Raw genomic sequence first — 18,888 nt, 5'->3', positions numbered from 1 at the left:
AGTTCACTCTGTGAGAACTTAATACAATTTAATATGTCTTTAATTGTCTCCTCTTTACATTGCCAGCAATTGCTAATGTATATTTGTTTCATTTCAGGATGAACCTACCAATAATCTTGACATTGAATCTATTGATGCACTTGCAGATGCCATAAACGAATACAAAGGAGGTGAGCATCAGTACTGTTTCATTGAATATTTCAAACAAATATCAACATTTCTTGGGGAGTGGAAATCATTAATCCTTTAGTCATTGGTCTTGTGGACCACTTCAGCAAACCCAAGCTTAATTTAGGAAAACAGTCACACTGTGTTGACTGCAAGTAAAAGCTTGCTAGAAGTATCTGTATTCAGTGAATGTACTGAATAAAAGCTAAATGATTTATGAGGTCTCATGAAGTAACCATTAAGAATGTCTTAACTATAACAGTTTTCACCCATACTTTACCAAATTATTGCTACCATTCTGTCTTACTGATTTGTTCATCCCTTAAAGCCCATGCCTTCCACAATGACAGGGATATGCCACCCAATTGGTTGACCCAAATTTCCTGGGCCATGGACTCTGGTTCCAAGCTCCCCAAGCAACCAAACCAGGTATCCTTCATAACCATTTATCCTGATCTCCACAAAATAAGCAAATTTTTAAAACAAACTCTTAACTTTCTCTCATCCTCACACCATATCAGAGATCTTTTTTTGTCTCAGTCACTTTCATGCACTCGCCAATATACGTTCTCACTTACTGTAAGGCCAACTCTAGGTGTCGCGTGTTTACATTTCTTTTTAACATATATATGAAACTTGCCATCTAAACAAATTGAGATTTATGCATAATAACTTCTAGGTGATACTGAACAACCTCCACAAATTTCAAAGTAGCAAACCTGATGTATGTGATAATATAAAATTTTAAATGTAGCGATTGGTGTTTACATGGAACGGACTTTTAACTTTACATACCATTACTTTTTTTTTTTTCTCCTAAATTCTGCAAATTGTGGTAACTTTTATTCGTAATGTCAAGATATTCGTTACAAGAAGGACAAAGGTACATTTTGCGAGGGGGGGGAGGAATGTGTAAGTTGCGTAATGTATGCATAATATAGTTAAAGGCGATCGTTGCATGGTTACTTGACAGTGTCGGGGGATTACACATGCGATTCAGTGCTATGGCGACATGGCATGAGAGGCTGATAAATCTTAAACTCCACATCAAATACAATCACTAAATGATAAAATGTATATTTAATATATAATAAAGAAGGGGCGTGATGGCGCAGCGGACAAGTTGCTTGAAATCATCAAGACGGACTGGGTTTGAGTCCCGATTAATGCATGCGTGTTTTTCAAGGTGAAAGTCACGTTTGGTGGTTCAGATTTCGCGTAAAAGATGAGGTCCTGTGGCTTATGATACTAAGATTATCAGTCACATAAAACTACAAGCTTCATTCCTAATAATAATAATAATAATAATAATAATAATAATAATAATAATAATAAGGTATATAACTACAGGTACTGGTACTCACATGTGGCCTACTTTGTGACAAGAATTAAAACTACCCTCATTTATTGGACATAAGTATTTGTGTGTGGGGAGTTTATCTACTATAATCGCCCATTGTTTGAATTGCCGTTAATTTATGTGACTGAACTATGCCTGTTTAAATGTGTAATCTGCTATTGTGTAGGTTGCTTCGATTTTTCTGATTCGCTCAATAAGCTAGTTGAAGTGCGCGCGCAAGCACACTATTCCTTTGAACTGAGCGATGTGCCTCTTGCTGGCTGCAAGCCAGTCAGTTGGTGACCCAGCGCCATGATGGACGCATTTGGTAAAAGACGCGATTGAGAGTTGGTGGAATGGAGTCTGATACTCCAGGCTAATAGCCATGCGAACTAGGGCATTTGCCTTAGTTGTAGTGTAATTTTGTTTTAATGTATTTCCTATTTACCATTCTTTAGTATTAGTGTGACCGGAATATCTGAGTGATTGTACTTCATTGCAAAATGACTTAACATCGTAAGCTATCGGATTATATTAAATTGGACACCCAAAGATGTAAGTACAAGTATCTTCTAAATTGTTTCGAAACTGTTCTACTGTCGGATTATTTGGAGCTGCTTTTCTTAGGATTTTTTCCAGTTCTTGAATCAGGTAATCCTGATGAGGGTCCCATACACTGGAACCATACTCTAGTTGGGGTCTTAACAGACACTTATATACTTATATGCCCTCTCCTTTACATCCTTACTACAACCCCTAAACACCCTCATAACTATGTGCAGAGATCTGTATCTGTATGGCGTCAAATTGAAATGTCTGCACACGGTAGCTGAGGCCATACGATTATTATTATTATTATTATTATTATTTTTTTTTTTTTTTTTTTTTTTTTTTTTTTTTTGTATCCTTTATTTACAAGCCCATTTATGTGATTACCTGGATACTTGCTATGATCCCCAAAAGGAACTTTCACCCCATCAACTGAGTAAATAAAATTGAGAGGACTTTTCCTATTTATGAAACTCACAACCTGACTTTTAACCCCGTTTATCAACATACCATTGCCTGCTGTCCATCTCGCAACATTTTCGAGGTCACGTTGCAGTTGCTCACAATCTTGTAACTTATTTATTACTCTATAGAGAATAACATCATCTGCAAAATGCCTTACCTCTGATTCCACTCCTTTACTCATGTGTTGTGTTTGAGTCATCAGTCCATAGACTGGTTTGATGCAGCACTCCATGCCACCCTATCCTGTGCTAACCTTTTCATTTCTACGTAACTATTGCATCCTACATCTGCTCTAATCTGCTTGTCATATTCATACCTTGGTCTACCCTTACTGTTCTTACCACCTACACTTCCTTCAAAAACCAACTGAACAAGTCCTAGGTGTCTTAAGATGTGTCCTATCATTCTATCTTTTCTTCTCGTCAAAGATAGCCAAATCGATCTCCTCTCACCAAGACAAGACTACAAGAGGTGGACCTCTAGGATTGTTCACTGGAGACCATGGGGACACAAGAGAGGCATTGGAAGACCCCAGAAGAGATGGCTCGACGACGTAAAGCTGTTGGCTGGAACACGCTGGTTCAGAGTGGCTCAAGACCGAAGACGATGGAAACATATGGAAGAGGCCTATATCCAGCAGTGGATTGAAATAGGCTAGAAAAGAAGAAGAAGAAGAAGAAGAAGATCTCTTCATTCGTGATTCGATCTATCCATCTCACCTTCAGCATTCTTCTGTAACACCACATTTCAAAAGCTTCTATTCTCTTTCTTTCTGAGCTAGTAATCGTCCATGTTTCACTTCCATACAATGCCACGCTCCACACGAAAGTCTTCAAAAACATCTTTCTAATTCCAATATCAATGTTTGAAGTGAGCAAATTTCTTTTCTTAAGAAAGCTCTTCCTTGCTTGTGCTAGTCTGCATTTATGTCCTCCTTACTTTTGCCATCGTTAGTTATTTTACGACCCAAGTAACAATATTCATCTACTTCTTTTAAGACTTCATTTCCTAATCTAATATTTCCTTCATCACCTGCCTTCGTTCGACTGCACTCCATTACTTTTGTTTTGTACTTATTAATTTTCATCTTGTACTCCTTACCCTTGTCCATACCATTCAGCAGCTTCTCGAGATCTTCTGCAGTCTCAGATAAAATAACAATATCATCAGCAAATCTCAAGATTTTGATTTCCTCTCCTTGGACTGTGATTACCTTTCCAAAGTTCTCTTTGATTTCCTTTACTGCCTGTTCTATGTAAACATTGAAAGGGATGGGGGGACAAACTGCAGCCTTGACTCACTCCTTTCTGGATTGCTGCTTCTTTTTCAAAGCCCTCGATTCTTATCACTGCAGACTGAATTTTATACAGATTGTAGATAATTCTTCGTTCCCGGTATCTGATCCCTATCATCTTCAGAATCATAAATAGCTTTGTCCAATCAACATTATCGAATGCCTTTTGTAGATCTACGAATGCCATGTACGTGGGCTTGTCCTTCTTAATTCGATCCTCTAAGATCAGACGTAAATTCAGGATTGCTTCACGTGGTCCTACATTTCTTCTGAAGCCAAATTGATCTTCTCCCAACTCAGCTTCCACTTGTTTTTCCATTCTTCTGTAAATAATACGCGTTACAATTTTGCAGGCATGAGATACTAAACTAATGGTGCGGTAGTTTTCACACCTGTCAGCACCGGCTTTCTTGGGAATAGGTATAACAACATTCTGACGAAAATCGGATGGGACTTCTCCTGTCTCATACATCTTGCACACTAAATGAAATAACCTTGCCATGCTGGTTTCTCCTAAGGCAGTCGGTAATTCAGAGGGAATGTCATCAATTCCAGGTGCCTTGTTCCTATTTAGGTCACTCACAGCTCTTTCAAACTCTGACCTCAAAATTGGGTCTCCCATTTCATCAGCATCAACAGCCTGTTCATGTTCCAGAACAAAATTATCTACATCTTTACCTTGATACAACTGTTGGATATGTTCCTGCCATCTTTCTGCTTTGTCTTCTTTCCCTAGAAGTGGCTTTCCATCTGAGCACTTAATATTCATACACCTAGATTTCATTTCTCCAAAGGTTTCCTTGATTTTCCTGTATGCAGCATCTACCTTTCCCAGGACCATACAGCCGTCGATATCCTTGCACTTATCCTTCAGCCATTCTTCCTTAGCTACCTTGCACTTTCTATCCACTTGATTCTTTAATCGCCTGTATTCTTTTCTGCCCTCTTCATTTCTAGCATTCTTATATTTTTGTCGTTCATCGATCAGGTTATCCACTGATTCTTAGTTGATCTTTTCTTCCTTCCTAACATTTCTTCAGCAGCCCTACTGACTTCATTTTTCATGACTCTCCACTTTTCCTCTATAGTGTTGTAGACTTTTCATTTAGTCCTTGTGCAACATGTTCCCTGAAACAATCCCTCACTCTCTTTTCTTTCAACTTGTCTAGATCCCATCTTTTTGCATTCTTTCCTTTCTTCAATTTCGTCAACTTCAGATGGCATTTCATGACCAACAAGTTGTGGTCAGAGTCCACGTCTGCTCCTGGGAAAGTTTTGCAATCCAACACCTGGTTTCTGAATCTCTGCCTAATCATAATGAAGTCTATTTGATACCTTCCAGTGTCTCCAGGTCTCGTCCATGTATACAGCCGTCGTTTGTGGTGTTTGAACCAAGTATTGGCAAGGACTAAATTATGATCAGTGCAGAATTCAACCAGCCGACTTCCTCTTTCGTTCCTTTGTCCCAATCCAAATTCTCCTACTATACTACCTTCTCTTCCTTGGCCTACCACTGCATTCCAATCTCACATCACAATTAGATTCTCATCACCTTTTACATGTTGTATTAAATCTTCTATCTCCTCATATATTCTTTCAATTTCTTCATCATCCGCTGAACTAGTAGGCATATAGACCTGCACTATTGTGGTGGGCATTGGTTTGGTTTCTATCTTGACGACGACAATTATTTCACTATGCTGGTCATAGTAGCTTATCCGCTGCCCTATTTTCTTATTCATTATTAAACCAACACCTGCATTTCCCCTGTTTGATTTTGTGTTGATAATTCGGTAGTCGCCTGACCAAAAATCCTGTTCTTCCTGCCATCGTACTTCACTTATACCAACTACATCTAACTTTAGCCTATCCATCTCCCTTTTCAGATTCTCTAACCTACCACAACAATTCAAACTTCTAACATTTCACGCTCCGACTCGTAGAATGTCAGTATCCATCTTCCTGATGATCGCCCCCTCTCGTGTAGTCCCCACCCGGAGATCCAAATGGGGGGCTAGTTTACCTCTGGAATGTTTTACCCGGGAGGAAGCCATCATCAGTCCATCATTCATACAGAGAGAGCTACATGTCCTCGGGAGTTAGTTACGGCTGTAGTTTCCCGTTGCTTTCAGCCGTGTAGCAGTACCAACACAGCTAAGCCATATTGAGTATTATTACAAGGCCATATCAGTCAATCGTCTAGACTGCCGCCCTTGCAACTACCGAAAGGCTGCTACCCCCCTTTCGATGAACCATTCGTTAGTCTGGTCTCTCAACAGATACCCATCCGATATGGTTGCACCTGCGGCTCGGCTATCTGCATCATTGGGACACGCAAGCCTCCCCACCGCGGCAAGGTCACATGGTTCGCAGAGGAGGCCTTTACTCATATCATTTATATATATAAGAAAACATTAAGGTCCGATAATACTGCCTTGAGGAATTCCCCTCTTAATAATTACAGGGTCAGATAAAGCTTCACCTACTCGTAATTCTCTTAAATCTATTTTCTAGAAATACAGCAACCCATTCAGTCACTCTTTTGTCTAGTCCAATTGCACTCATTTTTGCCAATAGTCTCCCATGGTCCACCGTATCAAATGCTTTAGACAGGTCAATCGCGATACAGTCCATTTGTTACAAGTTATAAATCTCATTTTACAACCGTATTGGATTTCAGAGTAATAAATTATTATATAAAAAAAAAAAAACACCTTTCCAATACACAAAATCCTTATACACTGACTGACAGAGCAAATGCAACACCAAGAAGGAGTGGTCAGAACTTCATGCCAATTGCAGGGTAGACTGACGTCACTGAGGTATGCTCATGATGTGAAATTCGCCGCTATGCTGCGCACGTAGCGAACGATAAATGGGACACGGCGTTGGCGAATGGCCCACTTCGTACCGTGATTTCTCAGCCGACAGTCATTGTAGAACGTGTTGTCGTGTGCCACAGGACACGTGTATAGCTAAGAATGCCAGGCCGCCGTCAACGGAGGCATTTCCAGCAGACAGACGACTTTACGAGGGGTATGGTGATCGGGCTGAGAAGGGCAGGTTGGTCGCTTCGTCAAATCGCAGCCGATACCCATAGGGATGTGTCCACGGTGCAGCGCCTGTGGCGAAGATGGTTGGCGCAGGGACATGTGGCACGTGCGAGGGGTCCAGGCGCAGCCCGAGTGACGTCAGCGCGCGAGGATCGGCACATCCGCCGCTAAGCGGTGGCAGCCCCGCACGCCACGTCAACCGCCATTCTTCAGCATGTGCAAGACACCCTGGCTGTTCCAGTATCGACCAGAAGAATTTCGCGTCGATTGGTTGAAGGAGGCCTGCACTCCCGGCGTCCGCTCAGAAGACTACCATTGACTCCACAGCATAGACGTGCACGCCTGGCATGGTGCCGGGCTAGAGCGACTTGGATGAGGGAATGGCGGAACGTCGTGTTCTCCGATGAGTCACGCTTCTGTTCTGTCAGTGATGGTCACCGCAGACGAGTGTGGCGTCGGCGTGGAGAAAGGTCAAATCCGGCAGTAACTGTGGAGCGCCCTACCGCTAGACAACGCGGCATCATGGTTTGGGGCGCTATTGCGTATGATTCCACGTCACCTCTAGTGCGTATTCAAGGCACGTTAAATGCCCACCGCTACGTGCAGCATGTGCTGCGGCCGGTGGCACTCCCGTACCTTCAGGGGCTGCCCAATGCTCTGTTTCAGCAGGATAATGCCCGCCCACACACTGCTCGCATCTCCCAACAGGCTCTACGAGGTGTACAGATGCTTCCGTGGCCAGCGTACTCTCCGGATCTCTCACCAATCGAACACGTGTGGGATCTCATTGGACGCCGTTTGCAAACTTTGCCCCAGCCTCGTACGGACGACCAACTGTGGCAAATGGTTGACAGAGAATGGAGAACCATCCCTCAGGACACCATCCGCACTCTTATTGACTCTGTACCTTGACGTGTTTCCGCATGCATCGCCGCTCGCGGTGGTCCTACATCCTACTGAGTCGATGCCGTGCGCATTGTGTAACCGGCATATCGGTTTGAAATAAACATCAATTATTCGTCCGTGCCGTCTCTGTTTTTTCCCCAACTTTCATCCCTTTCGAACCACTCCTTCTTGGTGTTGCATTTGCTCTGTCAGTCAGTGTATTTAGGATGAAACCATTTAATTACAAATTGGACATCTTTTGCTCAATCTTAGTGAGCATCATCAGCCATAGATAACATAAATCATTGGTAGGTCAGAGCCATGATCCTGGTGTATATCACAAAAGAATGTAACAAATTGTCCACATTCAAGCTAACAGATAATCACGTTATGGTATCTTATGATATTACTAACATGTATTCGAACAAACCCGTATTTGACACAATTAATATAGTAAAATCTAACCTTATGAAACATAACAATCTAAGCAGATATGAAATAGACGATTTTATTAATTTATTGAAATTTGTACGTAACAATAACTATTTCACATTCAATAATAAAATATATCATCAAAAAGAATTAGCAATGGGCGACCCAATTTCCGGCATTCTTGCCAACATCTTTATGGACGATATGGAAACCAAATTAATAATTAATAAAATTAACGGCGTAAATCTCTGGCTGAGATTTGTGGATGATACGTTCGTAATCATAGGTAAACAATTGAATAATAGCGACAACGTACTCAGGCTTCTTAACAACCTTAACCCTAGTATTCAGTTTACTAAAGAGGATGAGATCAACAACTCCTTAAACTTTTTAGATTTAACTTTGACTAGAGATAAAGATAAGTTCACTTACCAGATTTACAGGAAACCATCTGCCGCTCCTACAACAATAAAAAGCAAATCCTTGCACCCTCACTCCCATAAGCAAGCTACATTTTACAGCTTGATTCACAGGGCCATGAACATTCCTCTTTCTAAAGCTAATCGAGAAAAAGAACTAAGTTTCATCAAAGAACTAGCCGTGACGAATGGTTTTAAACCTGATATGATCACCAGAATCATAGGTAAAATTAGATTAAAGAGTTCAACTACACTAGTTCCCGAAAAAACCAAAAAAACAAATTTCGCTAGTTTTACTTTCACCAACCCAGCTATTCACAATGTCACTAAACCATTAAATAAGCACAATATTAACATTGCATACCGAACTCGTAACACCAACCGTAATATCTTTTTTTTCAATTCCAACTCTGTTAATACAATTTACGACAAATTCTCAAACTCGGGAATATATAGACTCAAATGCACACAGTGCAATTTTTCTTATATAGGGCAAAACGGCCGCAGTTTTAGAATAAGGTATTTAGAACATTATAATGCCCTGAAACACAAAAAGCATTCCGCTATGAGTATTCATATGAGGGACACAGGGCATAATTTCAGTACTATCGATCAAGATATGCAAATACTTAAATACGTAAATAAAAGCAGTTTAATGACCGGGTGTGAAAATGCTTACATTTTTTGGACCAATACTTTAATAAAAATAGTAATTTAAATGATTTCTCGGACATTAACAGCCCCATAATTGAGCAAATCCCCAAACTAATTGCTAAATTCGGAATTAATGCTAATAATTTCATGAAGATTTTCCATTATAAACATGCTTTCAATCCTCCTGTAGTAACAGCAGCAACAGTAGCCACACCCACAACGCCTCCTACCACTGCATCCTCCCCATTGGCCAACAACTCGCGTAATGTCCCGCCTCCCTTCCCCTCGCCGCTACCTTCCCCGTCTCCACGACCGCATTCGTACAACACACGCAGCAGTAAGTCAGTTACCATCAAACCTCAGTAAAGAACCAAGGGACCAATTCACACACGGGTAAGCGTTTTCCGTTATCATCTCCTTACAGTGCTACAGTCTTTAAATTTCCAATAGCTGACACACATATTATTCCCCCCCTTTTTCTTCTTTTACAGGATACACCCGATTTAAATTTCACCTACTAGATCAGTAATTCTCCGTTAGGAGACCAATGTCAACACATTACTGCACAAAATAATGTCTGAAACACAACGTGAGAAATCCCATATAGGCTAATATACATTGATAAAAATATATGAATTTAACACTTTAAAAATAATCAATAAGATTATATGTGTCTATTAAAACAAAAATTGATCATTAAAATTGCTTAAAATGTAAAATGGAATGGATGACTTAAAATGTTAAAATAGTATGTAGTGATTAGATGTTCTTAAAAATCGTCCATTATATCTACTCTCGATTGCATTAGACTGTTTATGATGAAAATAGTTTTTCATATCAGGGTGAGCTCTTATTAGAAACTATGATGTTGTTTTTTAAGAATAATCATGATGAGGAATGCTGCAATCACATATGATGGTTGAAAAACGAAGTTCACTGATGATAAAACGTCGTCTAGATCGACGTGAATTAGCCTTTATGGGATTCCTCGCGTTGTGTTTCAGACATTATTTTGTGCAGTAATGTGTTGACATTGGTCTCCTAACGGAGAATTACTGATCTAGTAGGCGAAATTTAAATCGGGTGTATCCTGTAAAAGAAGAAAAATTAAATGGTTTCATCCTAAATATAAGGATTTTGTGTATTGCAAAGGTGGTTTTTTTTTTTTTTTTTTAAATATAATAATTTATTACAGTCCATTTGACCGCCTAAATCCAAGATATCCACTATACCTTGCTGGAATCCCACAAGTTGAGCTTCAGTGGAATAACCTTTCCAAAAACTGAACTGCCTTATATCGAACCAGTTATTAATTTCACAAACATGTCTAATATAATCAGAAAGAATGCCTTCCCAAAGCTTACATACAATGCATGTCAAACTGACTGGCCTGTAATTTTCAGCTTTATGTCTATCACCCTTTCCTTTATACACAGGGGCTACTATAGCAACTCTCCATTCATCTGGTACAGCTCCTCCGACCAAGCAATAATCAATTAAGTACTTCAGATATGGTACTAGAATCCTCTCCTAAATTACAAGTTCGTGGAGTTGGTTTTTATCTTAGTTTAATGCTACGTAATCCGAGATAACAGTTAAGTTTGCATTCACCAACAACATTATTTCGGATAACAAGTATTATCTTGGTTTAAAATTTTACCGGAGATTGGTTGGCCGGTAAAATGGGAAATCTAAGATAATAGCCTTCCAAGATGGCTATTCGTAGACGGCTGGAATGTCTAATTGCTAGAGAAAATCACAGCGACAAGTAATATGATCAAGATTATGCTATTAACAAATGTCTTAGATGGATGAAAGTAGTTCGTTACCGATTCTTGTACCTGTTGGCGGTGTACACTTAACTGGGTAGGTGTCGTCTTTCTTCTCGTGATACCATTTACAACGTTCCTTGTGAGTAAGCAGCATTATTAAACATCACCTCATTGCAAACACTGATTGCTATTCTAAAATACGGCCTTTACAAGTGAGTGTGACACACAAACTGAATCCTGTGGGCAGCGGGGAACTTCCCGGTCACCTGCTCGCAAGAACGCTGTAAACATGTGACATATTTCACTATCAGCTTTGTATTAATCAGTTTGAAATTTTAAACGAATGATATAGCAGTTTGAAAGAGTGTGCAGTATTGGCTTTGCATACTACTAAGTTTTATTCATATTGAGCCACGCACTTTTCGTCTACAGAAACTTTTATACCTTTTTTGTCGTGTGTTTACATGGCTTATAGCAATAAATTTGTCACTTTATTACACCTTATATAAACTGTTAATAACCTAAATAAGTACTTTACTGCGAAGAAAAAGAGCATTAGAATTAACATTTACTATAATTATTTTCATACCGGGCGAGTTGGCTGGCGGTTAGAAGCGTGCAGCTGTGAGCTCGCATCCGGGAGATAGTGGGTTCAAACCCCACTGTCGGCAGCCCTGAATATGGTTTTCCGTGGTTTCCCATTTTCACACCAGGCAAATGCTGGGGCTGTACCTTAATTAAGGCCACGGCCGCTTCCGTCCCATTCCTAGGCTTTTCCTCTCCCATCGTCGCCGTAAGACCTATCTGTGTCGGTGCGACGTAAATCAACTTAAAAATATATATTTTCGTAACTTTTCATCATAATAAATAGGAATTCCTGAAACTATTGAGAAATATCAAATGAATTTAGCCTCTACATAAAGGTTCATTTAAGCACACAATCAAAAACTGAAAGACATTAATAAATTAATACATGTCATAAAATTAATAAAATGTCATGTTTTATCTATAATAAAAACAAATTGTTGAGTTTTACTTTTTCCAACTTGGGTGGACTATTTTCTGGAATCAGCCATAAGCAACATCTTTCCCCATCTCTTTCTGGCTCTTTCTCCCTTTGAACACAACCACTGGAAGACCTGCTGTCACTTTCACCAAAAACACCACCAACATGCCTTGTCCCCTACAATGTCATCATGACTGCACTTCGTATCTAATATCATCTGCACAGAAATTGTGCCCAGCTTTCTACTATTGGTTTAATTACCAATACTCTAGTCAAAGAAATAAATGGCCACCATTGTACCTGGAAAAAGTCCTAGCATTGATCTTCTTATCCCCTATCACTCCTAACACCATCAAACCACATATTTGATGATAGTTTCCCTGTTAAATTCCTTTAATGAATATATATATATATATAAATGATAGTAGTAAGGAATTGGAATCACAGGTAAGGTTTTTTGTGGATACAGTATAATAAGTCAGAGGATTGTGAGAGACTACAAAAATATCTTGACAGTGGTGTGAGATGATCAGCAGACAACAGGTTGAAAAGTCAGTTTTTAAGTTTTACCAAGAGGAAAAGTCCTCTTACTTTTAATTACTTTGTTGTTGCGGTGATAGTACCTCATGGGGATTTCTGCAAGTACCTAGGTGTTAATAAAAGGAATGATTTTCATTCGGGTAATCACATTAACAAGGTTGTAAAGAAAGGATACAGATCTCTTCACGTGGTTATGAGGGCATTTAAGGGTTGTGGTAAGGATGTAAGCGATAAAACAACTCAAAACTCCAAGCTGCAGAAATGAACTTCGTACGCACCATGGTATAGAAGACCAGGAAGAACAAGTTTAGGAATGAAAAGGTCCGAAAGGAGGTGGGACTAGGAGATTCTCTACTACAGAGGATCCAGAAAGCAAGACTGAAGTGGTTTAGCCATGTAAGAAGGATGAGTGCAAGCAAGACTGCAAGAAGAGAATATGAAAGAGAAGTGAATGGAAAAAGACAAGTGGGCTGACCCAGAGAAAAATGGACCGATCTGGTGAAGAAAGATGTCGAGGGGAGAGAACAAAGTTTGGAAGAAGATTACGAGAGAATAGTGTTTCATGAACAAAGACGGAGGGGGCTCGTACACCACACCCAGGCAACTGGAGATGGTCGATGATGATGATGATGATCATGATCATGATGATGAGTAAGGATATAAAGGAGAGGGTGTACAAGACACTGGTAAGACCCCAGTTAGAGTATGGTTCCAGTTTACAGGACCCACACCAGGATTACTTGATACAAGGACTGGAAAAGACCAGAGGAAAGCAGCATGATTTGTTCTTGGTGATTTCCGACAAAAGAGTAGTACTACGAATATGTTGCAAACTTTGGGGTGGGAATATTTTGGAATAAGGAGACGATCTGCTCAACTAAGTAGTATGTTCCGGGCTGTCAGTGGAGAGGTGGCGTTGAATGACATCAACACGTTGACGACGGGCTCCGAACGGAGGCTGCTACCCCATGTAGACCGGATAGTTCAAGCCTCCAAGAAAGAAATTACACTGCTGCACTCAAACTACTGTAACTCGAAACGTATTAAAGAAATCGACCACAAACTTGAAACATGTACTTGCTAAGTTTCTTTGTGGTCTATACATTGTGATACTTTTCAAAGCAATACTGTTTGTGGCTCCATTTAAGTCTTTCTAAGCGCAATGTAGTATGAACACCGTATTTGTGCCATTTATGTACTCATTGTTTTCAAGTATGCAAGGATTTCTCTTGATGGTTACTCCCCGGTTAGTGTTAGTCGTTAATTATTAAAAATATTTTATTTACTGTCATTTGGTACCTATTATTACCGCTCTGTACATAATTAATGACAGTTATCGGTAGCAGTCGTCAACTGAATGTGCTGCGCCATGTTGACATCTGCGCTGGAGCTCCAGGGAATAGCTCTACGTATCCAACATTATTTTGTTAAATACTGAAGGTTTAAAGAAAGAAAGATTGCAGCGATAATTTATAGTCCATGACTACACAGTTTGGAACTCATAATCTCGCCCACAATTCCATCAATAATCAAGTAAATACAAGGTGCATAAAAGTGAGAATTCTCGTAGCCCGACACCTATTCTCAGCTGAGAAACTACGAGAATTCTCAGGGCTCATCACCCATGTGGCACATCAGATAATGAATCTGCATATAAAGGTTGAAATACTTTGTCGTCACATAGGGCATATTGCCATGGGTGTGCCATCTTGTACAGTGATTCTCAGCGCGTAAAAACATCCGTGTATATTTGAAGTTTCCATGGCTACAAAAATCGTACAATTGAAAAAATACATTGACACTAAAATCTACGATCCCTCTACTCCATGACATGATTGGAAGTACTGTAGTTAAAATTATAGCCAACAGATAGCACAACAAACTACAAAATGATGCCCATGCGTAAAAACGGAGATCTCTGGGGCCCGTCAGCAACCGGTGGCTTCAGTACTATGGAGATCTCCAGGGCCGGTCGTCAATGTGCTAATAGACGATCAAGCTTGAATGGAGCTTTTAAAAGTAGGAAAGTTAATATGAAGATAACGTTGAAATTCAAGGGGACAAATTGGGGCAAATATCATTCATAGGACAAGAAATAAGGAATTGGAATCATTTCTCAAGCAAAATGTTTATATTTCCATGTTCTTTGAAAACACTTAAGAGAAGGCAATTAAGATTGGAGCAAAGATTGCATGTCATTTTCCACTAGAAAGGTTAGCGTACGTTGAGCCATCAAGTGATGAATGTGAGTACTAGTACCGCTTACAACAGGCAAATGGTGAAGTATTCTCAAATTCAAACTTTCATTATTAGAGCAGTCTTCCTTGTGAACAGACGAGTTTTTCTTCTGAAGACGCGAAGCTAGGTCTCTGCAAAACGTAAAAAATTTCTCCTTGTTTTCTTGGCCTGGTAAAAGCCCAAAAGCTACATTATCATGTCTCTGATTGTTATAGTTAAGGTATTTCTGGTAGTTACCCCAGGGTAACTCTCAAATCTTTTAACTTTTTGATGTACTCAGAGGGGTCACTTTTATTTTGTGCGCTGAAGTTTTACATACAAATAGTGTGTCCCATGGTATAGCAAGTTACAAGAGCATATGAGTGATGATTGATAAAACTTAGTATTTGATGATAAGTTTGATGTAATGGATGCTAAATTATGATTTCTTTATGGTCTTTAACCCTCTGAGTACCAGTTGATCTTGCAAATTCTTCTACAAAAATTGCCCAACTCTTTTATCTCACAGTGCAGTGTCTTTATCTTTTTTAATACAGCAAAACATGCTCAAAGTGGAACTTGAATAAAGCTGAAACTTCTCTGCTACAGAATTTTTTTTCTTGTCCCCAGTGAAGCTTATGGCGTTATAATGTTTGTATAATGCGGTTCCTCCTACGCGGAAAGAGAAAAAAGTCTGTAAAATTCTTTGAAATCTACTTGTACAATGTGGAAAATATTAGGAACTGATGTAGTCCTGTGTGCAATATTCGTGCATTTCTGGTGCTGGTATGATCAGTGTCATTGTTCGGACTAACTGTTGCACATGTTTGGACATGCCTGCCATCAGTGCACCTCATAAGTTACGAATTTCATTATGTATCATTATTTATGAGTTTCATGTCCGTATTGTCTGATTACATGTTTATGGATAAGAAAGAAATTCCTCCTTATCAATACTGTTTATTGTAAATATAGACTTACATCAGTACCAGTTTCGATTCATTTGGTCATCAGCTGACAGATCATAATATTACATCTATTAGGCATTGGTTTGTATTACTAAAAAGATGTCATCCATTAGCATTGATAGTTATGAATTTCATGTTTTTGATCCGTATTGAACTGAGAATAATATATAAGTAATAATAATAACAACGTAAACGTTTCCACAAATGATCTTTGCTCCAATACGGCTGATGATGACCCCTAGATGGGTCGAAACTAGTACCGTGTAATTTATAATTTTGTGAATATATTGTAGTATTGAAAAGGTGGAAACGTTTACATTGTTATTATTATTACTTATATATTATCCATTAGCACATCCGGATGTCTAATAGGGATATGAGTTTGACATTATTGTCTTTTCATTTGTAAGTTCGTGAAAGTAAAATTGTTCTTGAGATTAAAATATGGTTGTAAAAACTTAACCTAGCTTAAAACTAGTTGTACGTACACATTAAACACATTAAAAACACTGAAAACTTGTATATAAAACAATTGGTGAATTTAAAAGTTCATATCTTGCATATTCCTTTTTCAGACCTCCTCGTTAGTCTAGTGCACATATATTTATGTTTCACTTTACAAAGGTGAAAACCGTCAATACAGAATGATTCTAATATCTTGTAATAATATATTTATGTTGGTTGATTTTGTGCTTGTAAACAGTGATGTAGGTTCTTGAGAATGTTCTATTTGTCTAAAAGATGTCTTCATGTATGCTTATAATAAAACACAAGTCATTAAATGGTCCATTATTGTGGACAAAGACAATATGTGGCTCAGCTGTAAACTTGTTCTTAAAAGTTTGAAACAGATGGTGAAGTCTTGGTTTTATGGATTTTGGTTGAATTTGGCTTGTTAGTGGTAACTTCGTCCTTGTCTATATTTGCGTACCGGTGCTATGGTTATCTGTAGAAGATAAACTGATATAAGTAATGTGTTGTAAGTTTGATGGAATGCCTAATGTTGTGTGTGAAAGTGAATTGTACTTACTGTTGTTGTGGTTGGGTGACGTTCTGTTTGAAAGCTCACTGTGTACTGCTACGTGTTCGCCTTGGACTTATGATCGCTGTAGTGAGGGGTATGGATGGAGGGCTAGGGGGAATGGCTATTGTGGAGGTAGGGGTGGAGCTAAGCGTATCATTCGGCGGGTTTTTTTGGAACGTGCTGTGTTCTGTTTATTTACTATTTTGAGGTAATCATTTTTTAGGGCGGGAATAACTTTGTTAAAGAAGATATTGGTTTTATCTGTAATCTCATTTATATTGTAGTTAGGATTAGCGTATTGGTCTAGGGAAATGTAGAAATCTTCAGTTATGTTAAGCAGGGGGCCCTTAGAATTTATGTTTAATATTTCCATATCATTCTCGATGTCCATAAACCTGTGTTTGAATTCTTCGATATGCTGACCTACTTATGAAAAGTGGTTATGTTTTATTGTGATTAAGTGTTCATTGTAGCGGATTATGAAGTTTCTGCCTGTACGTCCAATAGAACTTGTTTTGCAATTGTTGCATTTAATGCTTTATTATTTTTTATTATGATACAGTCAGATCCTACTTGGCATGCTGAGAGTTAAAAATCCTAAATCCACTTTTCTTGTTGTATTCTCTCATTTGTTGCTGCCAGATTTCTGTTTTTCATATTTGTTAATCTTATGTTTTGTTTACAGGTGTCATCATAGTTTCTCACGACGAGCGACTTATTAGAGAAACAGATTGTACCCTGTGGGTTATAGAAGACCAGACTATCAATGAAGTAGATGGTGACTTTGATGATTATAGGAAAGAATTGCTGGATAGTCTGGGTGAAGTTATCAATAATCCTAGTATAGCAGCCAATGCTGCTGTAGCCCAGTAATCTGTATAGGGTGCGAATCTTCTACTTTAAAATATGGAATACATAAAATTAAACAAGTCCAGATTTTCTTGTATATTAAGTTTGAATTATTTATTTATGGCAGTATTAGTACTATGTTATATCTACTCTTCTTCCTGGATATTACTTCACCAGTTATAGTTAAATATGTGTTTCCAATTAAAGTTATCTTCATATACCTATTTTAAAAATGTCGTTAGACTGTAATTTGGAATCAATGAATTTTACAAAGTTTTAAATATGTTTTTCTTTGTGCCCCTTTATTATTAACATACAGGGTCTGGCATAAAGATGTGATCGTTTTCAAAATTAAAGAAATACTTAAATGTATGTTGATATTTATACATTCAATGAAAAGAAACATTGTTGCAATTTAATAATAACCATGATGAAATGTCTTGGAACAGCAATTAAGTTTTGAAAACACCTCCATCCAAATGATGTTCATTGTTTCTCACGCACTCCTCGAGTCTGATTCTGAAGTTCCCCATAGCGTGCTGTACCATATCTTCCGGTATCGCCAAAATTTCATGCCGAATTGCTTCCTTTAGATCATTCGTTGTGCGGGGTTAGACCTTATAAACTTTTCCTTTAAGATAGCCCCAAATAAAATAATCACACGCAATCAGATCGGGCAGACGAGCAGGCCATGGAACATCATTACAACAGAAAATGATACGTCCAGGAAACATATGGCTTAAAATGGCCATTGAAGCCTTTGGGGGGGGGGGGGGGGGTCATACCATCGTGCTCGAGCAAAGTGGATCTGAATCAATATGATGTCCGTGTAGTTCCAGTGCTAGAAAGTTGCTTAACATTGCAATGTAGCGATCTGAATTATCTCAAAGCTGCTCACACCGTCACACGTTCATTGTGAAGGGGACGCTCGTACAGGATGTGTGGATTCATATCTGACCAGTCTCAAGTTCTGCTTATGTACATAACCGAAGAGGTGGAAATGTATCTCATCACTCGTCATGATAATCATGTCATCCCTCATCATTTCCAGCATTATCACTGAGAAAGCTCTTCAGTCTTTGCAGTTAAAAGGGCTCGACTTCTGTGTAGCTCCATTTTATAGGGGTTGGCCTTTAAATCTTTATGCAGGATTCTCCTAGCCGATCATTCAGAAAGATGCAGAGTAGTGGAATGAGGGGGTGATGAATGTTCAAGGCTGTTCTGAAATGCTTGCCTCACTGCCTGGATGTTGTC

At 38.9% G+C, this 18,888-nt stretch overlaps 1 protein-coding gene across 1 annotated transcript in view; it reads left to right on the top strand.

Annotated features, from left to right (window-relative positions):
- The window catches only part of LOC136858552 (ATP-binding cassette sub-family F member 1), a 133,043-nt gene extending 115,092 nt beyond the window's left edge, over positions 1 to 17,951 (top strand). The window contains exons 10-11 of the mRNA XM_067138171.2: positions 98 to 170; positions 17,471 to 17,951. Of these exons, the coding sequence (XP_066994272.2) occupies positions 98 to 170; positions 17,471 to 17,658 (261 nt within the window). The 3' untranslated portion in view covers positions 17,659 to 17,951. The remainder of the gene's footprint in view (positions 1 to 97; positions 171 to 17,470) is intronic.
- Positions 17,952 to 18,888: the final 937 nt, after the last annotated feature.

Source organism: Anabrus simplex, chromosome 1 (assembly GCF_040414725.1).
Source record: "Anabrus simplex isolate iqAnaSimp1 chromosome 1, ASM4041472v1, whole genome shotgun sequence".
NCBI classification, from domain to species: Eukaryota; Metazoa; Arthropoda; class Insecta; order Orthoptera; family Tettigoniidae; genus Anabrus; species Anabrus simplex.
Note: the sequence above shows the minus strand (reverse complement) of the source record. Positions and strands in the feature narration are given on the sequence as shown.